This window comes from Alligator sinensis, unplaced genomic scaffold (assembly GCF_000455745.1).
Source record: "Alligator sinensis unplaced genomic scaffold, ASM45574v1 scaffold1039_1, whole genome shotgun sequence".
NCBI lineage: Eukaryota > Metazoa > Chordata > Crocodylia > Alligatoridae > Alligator > Alligator sinensis.
The window spans coordinates 309,364-318,098 of record NW_005843127.1 but is presented as its reverse complement, the minus strand read 5'-3'; the positions used below and the strand labels follow the sequence as shown (position 1 = coordinate 318,098).

The 8,735-nt window shown below is 47.7% G+C and overlaps 1 protein-coding gene and 1 pseudogene across 1 annotated transcript; both read right to left on the bottom strand.

Moving 5' to 3' along the window:
- The window catches only part of LOC112548355, a 25,509-nt pseudogene extending 23,074 nt beyond the window's left edge, over positions 1–2,435 (bottom strand).
- Positions 2,436–3,424: 989 nt separating this feature from the next.
- Positions 3,425–8,198, bottom strand: LOC102379571 (olfactory receptor 2G3-like). The gene is made up of 2 exons (XM_006037508.1): positions 8,193–8,198; positions 3,425–4,381 (listed from the first exon to the last, which is right to left on the bottom strand). Exons 1-2 carry the CDS (start codon positions 8,196–8,198, stop codon positions 3,425–3,427), a joined length of 963 nt encoding a protein of 320 aa, XP_006037570.1.
- Between the last annotated feature and the right edge of the window lie 537 nt (positions 8,199–8,735).

Here is an 8,735-nt window from a genome sequence, read left to right as displayed (position 1 = left end):
CAGCGCCAGGGGGCTGTGGGTCAGAAGTGAGGGGCACCAGCAGGGATGGGGGTAGGGGGCTAATGAATGCTAATGAAGGTGCTTTCCTGTCCCATCTCCCATGTAAATGAGTTGTCATCTGGTTCCTTCTCCAATGTAAATGAGAATGGGGAGTTGCTTTACTCCTATCACTCTTGCCTGGAGGGATTTAGATGTGTTTCCCACTTCATCTTCATTTCCTTTTTTAAGTCCTTCCTCTAATCAGTTCTTGTTCAGGCAGAGGTGTGTGTGTGTGTGTGTGTGTGTGGGGGGGGTGTCCTTTGTGGGTCAGAGAGGCTGCGTACAGGGTGAGTCCTTTGTCAGTCAAACAGTCTGCGTACCGTGCTAGGGTTCCCCAAGAACACTGAGCTGGCAGGTAACACTGCCCAGAGTAACCCCATCTAGCAGCATTTGCACATGTAGATGCACCCACCAGGAACCTGGTGAATGAAACTCTTCCAATGCACCTTTACTTGGCTTGGGATCCCAGTTGGAGATGCCAGGCTGGTAACTACAGTGCAAGGTTAATTGTGCCAGTCCAGCCCAAAAGCACATGTACAGAAAGGAAAGATTGATCCAACAGGCTAGCACCTCTCACTGCACATCAGCAGCAGGGTCTTGAAGTCCCAACAAGCAGCCCTGGCCAAGATTTACAGTAGCAATTGGCAACTTTGGGGATCCAGCTTGACAGTATCACTGATTCTCACAATTACATTGAAAGTCCTATGAGACTGGGTCCTTTGCTTAAAGCTTTGCTTATTAATGTATGTAATTCTAAGAGAAGCAAGGATTCTTTGGGGGTGATATCTCTTATTGGACCAACTTCATTAGGTCATTCACTTATTGGACATTCATTAGGTCTTGCATTTAAAAGCACGTCTAACTTTATTCCAGTCATGCAGTTGGACCAATGTAAGATTTAACCCCTACATCTTCCATACCCCTTGCATAATACCTGGACCATTGCGGCTAGAACATCACTCTAACACTACCATTATTATAAGAGAATACTGGTTATCATGAATAAAAAAGTAAGGTTTTACTCTTTTGGGCTGTGGAGTAGAGTACAAATTCAAAAAACCCACTGTGGCCTGAGGGCTTAGAAAGCAAAATGCAAACCAAGCGACTGCAAAATTTACAATTTATTGAAACCTCATGATTTTTGCCAAACTCAATATTGTGAACATTTGATTTTTCTGAATGACCTGGGCAAACTCTCTCTTTCTGGGAACTTAGTGTCATCAAACATGTGTAGCTATGGGACCACTCCAGTGACTCTTGAAATGAGCAGGCATCTTCCATTGATTTCTATCTCAGTTCTGAAGGTGGAACAGTTACAGAAGGAATGAGAGACTCATGTGTTGCCTCTTCATTTAGGATCTCTGATGAAGGAGTTTCTAATCCTCCAAAAGAACAGAAACATGGGCCAGGAAACAAGATGAAGAGCGACATCCTATATTGCCTCTAGTTCTACTTAGTCCCACTTGTACAGTTAAACCATGCATGTCCCTACAAGTGATTGTCTTTCACTCAGTGCAAAAGCCATAAAACATCTAGAGTCCTCACCTGCCTCAGATTGCTGTGATCCAGTTTCAGCTGTGAGCAATGGTGGTTGTGCCACCCACATTTTGTGTAATGGTCTATTAGTTAATTCTTGAAATTGGAGGCCAAGGCTTTAAGTCCTCCTCAGCCTTACAGGGATTTGAGGCTACAAGGTGGGTTGGAGGCAGTTACAGCTGCACTAGGAACAATAGAGTGAGCTCAGTACAGACAAATGTAAATGGAATAGACTGCCCGGAGAAGTTGTGGGATCTCCTTCATTGGAGGTTTTGAAGTGTTGGCTGGATAAGTATTAGATAGGGATAATTATGGAGTAACATTCATGCATTCATGGAGGGGTTTAGACCAGAAGCCCTTGGGTGACTTTGACATCCCTTCCAACGTGACAACATAACGTTAGAAGATAACAAGTGCCATAGTGGGTCAGACCAATGGTCCATCTAGAAGAACATCCTGTCTCCGACCATGGCAGAAGTGGGTGCTATACAGGGACAGCACTGAACTAAACATTTCTAGCTGGATCTGTCCCTTATTCAGTAACCTCCCTGGCATATATTGGATTACAGATACCAGAGGAAACATCTCCAATCATACTGTTCAATAGCAATCAATCGTGTATGAATTTCTCCAATCTCTTTTTGAACCTGGCTATTTTATCTGCCTCCACCACCTTCTCTAGCACTGAATTCCAAGTTAACACCACATTGAATAAAAAAGTATTTTCTCTTTTTAGTTGTAAACCTGTCACCTACTAATTTCGGCAGGTGTCCCTTACTCTTAGTGTTCTGGGACTTGGTGACCAACAGGTCCCTGTTCACTTCATCCATACCCCTCATGATTTTATAGGCTTCTCCCATAGCCCCACCACCCAAACCCCTTCAGCATTCTGCTTTCCAAAGTGAAACACTGAGTCTGAGATACTCAGCTGTCACTTCTCAGAATAAATTTGGAAGCACCAGACCATGGCCTATGCAAGGCTGTGAGGACTACCCATCCTGTTGAAACTAGCTGACTGAGAAAAAAGATGCAAGTGTCATACAATTAGAAGAACATACAAGAGGGAGCCTGAGTCTGTAGCCTCAGTAGGAGGTCCTTGGGGTGGGAGAAAAAGAGTCCTAGTTCTGCTCCCCACATTGTTTATGCACTTTCATTTCCATTTTCATGGGATAAAATGGACAAACATCTTTGGGAACACATTAATTTTGCTTCTTGCAGACATAGCTTTGGGCTCCAGGACTCTTGCAACACTTTCTTCTCTGTAAGACAATTGTAACTGGAGGAGTGGAGTATTTTTTCAGCTCTGCCTACTTCGTGTTCGGGTGGTCAAGAGACCATGCAAGGCAGTTCCAGATGTGGGTTCAAATTCTCCTGAGAATGAGGTGAGGCCTCATTATGATGCAAATGCCTTCCTTACTGCTTTTGGGCAACGTGTTAGGAGGAAAATGAAGGGCCAAATAAGATCAGCCTGTGGCATGCGGTAGCTGGCCAGGGATAAGATAGGAAATGAGCACATCACCCAGGCTGAAGTAAAATTCAACCCCTGCAGTGAGAGGCCTGGTGTGAAGCCATGCCACATATGGACATAGTTACATCAGGAGGAGAACAGGCTGTGGATCACGGTTCTTCCTCTCCTGTGGACACAAACTTGTTTTTTGATGAAAACCAAGCCAATTGGTGATTTCCTGACTTAATGTGATGGGTCACAGGAAAGAACACACCTGAAGGGTTGAAGGAATTAAAAAGGAATGGGATATTTTGGGGATAGAAGTGGAAGGAAGGGAAATGATCCAGGAGGCATATGGAACAGGGGGTTGCACATCAAGAAACTAACCCCAGCTTAAAAGGCCTATGTGGCTGGCTTTCTCCAAAGCAGTCTCCTCAGGGCCCCATGTACCTCCTTGTTCCTCAGTGTGTAGATCAGGGGGTTTAGCATTGGGGTGACCATTGTGTAGAACAGGGAGACAATCTTGCCCTGACCCTTGGAGGGAGGTTGGAGGTACATGTAGATGCCCGGGCCATAGAAGAGTGACACCACAGCCAGGTGGGAGGTGCAAGTATTGAAAGCCTTGCGCCTGCCCTCAGATGACTGAATCCTCATCACGGCAGCACCAATGTAGCCATAGGAAACCAGGATGAGGCTCACAGGCACCACCAGGACAAATACACTTATAGACAAGAGCGCAGCCTCATTTATGGATGTGTCAACACAAGCCAACTTGAGCAGTGCGGGCACCTCACAGAAGATGTGATCAATATGGTTCTGGCCACACCGGGGCACCTGCAGAGTTGGCAAAGTATGTACCAGTGAAACGACCAGGCCACTGAGCCAGGACCCGGCAGCCATGAACAGGCAGAGGCGACGGCTCATAATTGTCACATAGTGCAGGGGCCGGCAGACAGCAGCGTAGCGGTCGTAGGCCATGACTGCCAGCAGGAAGGACTCTGTACAGCCCAGGCTGAGAGAGATGTAGAGCTGGGCCACGCACCCACCCCAGGAGATGGCCTTGCGCGTACTACGGAAGTTCACCAGCATCTGGGGTCCAAGGCTGGTGGTGTAGCAGATGTCGAGGAAGGAGAGGTTGCTGAGGAAGAAGTACATGGGTGTGTGGAGACGGGGGTCCAGCCGGGAGACAACAATGATGGTGAAATTCCCAAACAGTGTCATAATGTAGCTGATTAAAATGAGCACAAACAGCAGCAGCTCCAACTGTGGTTGATCAGACACCCCCAGCAGGATGAATCCCTCAGCGGTACTCTCGTTTTCTTCATGCTGATTCTTCCATGCTGCTTTGCTATGCAACACCTGTAGATACAGAAATAGGAAGGGTGACAAAGACCCTTCAGGCAGGAGGTTGGTGATAACAGGTATGCGAGAGTGACTGGCAGTGTCTGGTGCACGTGAATCCTGGAGGGCTGTGCAGCTCCGTGAGCAGATAGTAGCTACACCCCAGTGAGTGTATGTGGAAAAGGCTGGAGGGGTGGGATTGTGTGCCTTGGTAGCACGGTTGAATCCAGGACTAGGAAATGGTGGCAAGTGCAAGAGATGATGTGAAAATGTCTATAACGGGGCTGTCCAGCCTGTGGCTCGTGGGCTGCATGTGGCCTGCAAGGGGTTAGTTTGTGGTAGGGATGGGTGAAGTGGGCCTTATTTGATTTGGATTCAGATTCAGCCCGAATCTGGGACAGTGATTCAATTTTTGATTCAGATCACCGTCCCTGATTTGGTTTGGCCAAATCTGAAGATTCGATGCTGATTTGAAGAATCAGTGATTTGCCCATAGACACAACTTGAAATGTTTTTTCTACATACCTCAAGGTACCAGTGCCGCTCATGAACGCTGCGATGCTGGGGCGCATGGAGCACCCCACGGGAGTGCAGGGGGCCCTCCACGTGCTTGGAGGCACCAGTCACCGAGTTGGGAGGGCACGGGGCGGGTGCTCAGCGTGCTCCCCGGCAGACCCAGAAGTGGACTGGAAATGCTTTGTCCCAGCATCGCAGCACTCACGAGCCCCTGCTACCTAGAGGCATGTAGAAAAAATATTTAAAGCTGTGTCTATGTCTGAATCTCCGAATCTTTCCAAATGTCTTCGAATCGTTTCGGTGGGTTCCGATTCGATTCGGAGAGATTAAAGGGTCCTCTGATTCGATTCAGATTCAGAGATTCCTCCACCGAATCGGGCTGAATCTCTGCCGAATTGAATCAGGGACTAAAGTTTTGCACAGCCCTAGTTTGTAGCCTCTGAGTCCTCACCCAGCAGCAACATCCCCCACTGCTCTGGCTGTAGTAGCAGCAGGGGCCTCCATCGTCCCTACAGCATTTGTGTTTCCTACTTCCTGCCCCTTTTCAGGGGCAGGTGGTGCAGAAGGAAAGTCCATGATGCCAAGGTCAGGGATGGAGGCACCCAGCCCCAGCTCCTGATGGAGCTGGACAGCCTTGGTCTACCAACACGGTTGTTGGTAGATGAGTACCTGGCCACCCTCTTCATTGAGATCCTTTTTACTCACAGGGCCAGCTTCCACTAATGCAGAGCATGCCGATTTCGTGATTCAGTCCTTGCCTTTTTTGTGTCCTTGTGGCAAGGTACTTAGCAGAATTCACGGATTCATTGTCATCTCACAGGGCCACGCAGTGAGAGCTTCTGCTTTGGCCTCAACGTTTGCAACATCTGGATTGCCAGCCATGTGCCTTAGCATCCATAGCACCCCAGGCCGTGGTGAGTCAGTGAATTACAGAAGGAGATGTTCTTTCATTTTAGTATAAAAGTCCAGATTTTATTAGCCTAGAAATAAAGCAAGCACAAAAAAGAATCACAGCCTTATGCCAAATTACTGTATTTGTAAATGTTTCTGGTGGAAGGTGCAAACTTTCCAGAGGCGATTTATACTGTAGGAAACTGAATTAAAAATGGAATCAGGTGATGGCTTAATTATAATCCATGGTTACAGTTGTTCCTCAGCAGATGTGGATATCGGCAATGGGGAACTTAGAAATTATAGAGGAGAAACAGGGTGAATGGACCTGAAGCTGGTATGCAAAGAGAAGCAAAGATCTGTGAAACCTAGTGGAACTTGTCCTAGCCCTTGAAGCATATTCCATTTCTGCGTGAAAGTACATCACCGCTCTGACCAGACTTCCTAGGGGTGTGTTCCTAAGGGACCTGCTGAGAGATGGGAGTAGAGAGTAAACTGCTGTGCCCCTGCCAGGGCTGATCAGACCAGCAAAGCAATGAGTGTGCAGGTCAAAGACCCTGCAGCATAGTTTCCATCCATAGAACTGCATTGGTAAAAATAGTGTCTATCTGCATCATTCTATCTCTGAAGCACCCATGCAGACCTTTAACCTAAATATCAATCCTTCTACAGCTGGACACACAATGCTATTCTTTATTTGCTAGCATGATTCATATTTTGAGAATGTCAGTTGTATTTGCTTTTGCTCTTGCTCTATGGGGGGACTCGTACTGCTGAGAACAGTGGCTGTCAAAACATAACCCTGAAACCCCTGCATTTATTTCCTTTGCGGGTCAACAGCTATCAGTGTGCACAGATGAAGCGCTCATCACATTCTTGCTCAGTCCATTTTAGTAAGTTCCAGCTTTTCACTTTGCCTCTGTCCTCACATCCTGCCTCATTCCTCTTTCTTCTGATCTCTCCGAAAGCAGCCCTAACCATACAGAGCTACCAAAAGAGGCAAAGAGTCTCACAAATATACTTAACTCCCAGGAGACAGCACAGGGATTTCCTGAGGGGTTTACACTCCCAAACACAATATTTCAAATCTACCCAGGAAGAGAGCAGAGGAGGAGAGGAGAAATCTAAGTGAGAAATCAGGTAGTCAGAAAGATTAAATCAGTTTTGTCCAGCTGCTGCACGACTTCCCTGTGCCTTTGAAATCAGCATTAAGCAAGAAAAATGAAAACGAGGATAGGAGAAAACCTGAAATGCAGGAATTCCTCATCAGTCTATTTTATAGGTGTTAATAAACACACTCCCTGGATTATTTGCAATCTTTCGAAGAAGCCAAGGTATGCATGGGGAGTCAGTGGAGCAAGTGCCAAGGAAAACTCTCGCTCTCATACAGCTCTTCCAAACCAGCAAGCAAGAGTGGTTTTGGCCATTGCTGCCTGGCTGAATTTTCTCAGTTGAAGTGATGGCTTTGTAAGAGGCAGGAACGAGAGTGGTCAGTGACAGAGAAAGTTTCTGGGAGGCTGGTTTTGTGGCTTATACCAGGATGAGGTTCAAGAGACTTGAATTCTATCCCCTGTCCTGCTGCAGCTCCGTGTGGGTCTCTGGTCAGTCCCTGAGTATAAATCTACTCTGTATAAACCTAGAATAAAAATTATTTCCCCACTCCATTGTAGTACTTATTTCGTTACACTGGGGTACTTTGGTTGTTAGGAGTCTGTGTCTCTCCAGGCTTGTATGTGCAGCACCTGGGCCATGTGTCAACTGAATTAAGACATTTCTCTGCCTGGATGTTTGCGCAGAGCTCAGCAACCAGGGCTCTCATCTCAACTGGGGCAGGGGCTGCCTCTCCCTATGTGTCTGCGTAGTGCCTGTCACAGTAGGACCCTGATCTCAGCTCAGGCAGAGACAGTCTCTCACTGTATGCATGCATAGCCCCTGGAAAAATGAGCTACAGAACTTCCCTTGAGTCTCGTCCTGATACAGATTCAGTATAAACCCCACCTGACTGCCTGTCCTTGAGGCAGACTGGGAGGAACAGAGTAAAACTGCAGCAAAGAATAGAGAAGGAGCCTGGAAAATGTTCCATGCCCAGCTCCACCACGTCGACGCTGTACTGGCAATCCTGCACCCACCTGGACTCGTCTGAGGTTCTGCACAGCCAGACCAGCAGCGCCACGACATGCAGACGCACAGTTGAGACTATCCCTGGCTCTATCCAGTAACAACACGATCTGTGCTGGGCTTTTCAGGGGGGCTTCACTGACCTAACTGCCATATAGCTCATAGTCAGTGGGTCACTCAGTCACTCCCATTATCACAATATTACCCCGAGGAAGTCAGCCAGTCTTTCCCTCCAGCCATTCTGCTCTTCCCACCCCTCACCCCACAGCTATGTTGAACTCTCCCCTGTGTTACTCAGACTCACCTCCATTTCATGCTGGTTCTGATTGCCCCAATCTCTCCTGCCTGGACACTGCCCAATAGTTCAGGTTAGTGGGAAGATCCTGGATCCGTGATCTCTGATCTCCCTCTTGTCAGGGAGATGGTAGCCCCTGGTTGTGGAGCTGCAGTGGCTTCTAAGCACTGTAGGCAGCGTAAATGTAGCTGTCCTGTCTGTGTGCAGAGAAGCACAATTGCTTGAAGCTGGCCTTGGAAGTTGAGAGCAACAAGGGCTGCTTCACACCCCAGTGGCTAGGTGGTTTGGGGGAAGGCTCGGTCAGCGAGAAGCACAGCCCCTCAGAACAAGCATCGCCCTGGTGTGAGGTCCCCCAGTCCCAGTATCAAAGCTTGATTTTGAGTTAGGGACCTGGTGGCAATGTAGACCTTTGTGTCAGTGCACTGCTGTCAGGCAGGGTGTGCTAAGTCTGTCTCCACTGATTCAGCCTCCTCAGAGCCCACTGATATTGTTGATGGGAGAAGAAGAAATGTCAGCTGAGCCCAGGACAATGTGCATGTGAGAGAGGGAGAG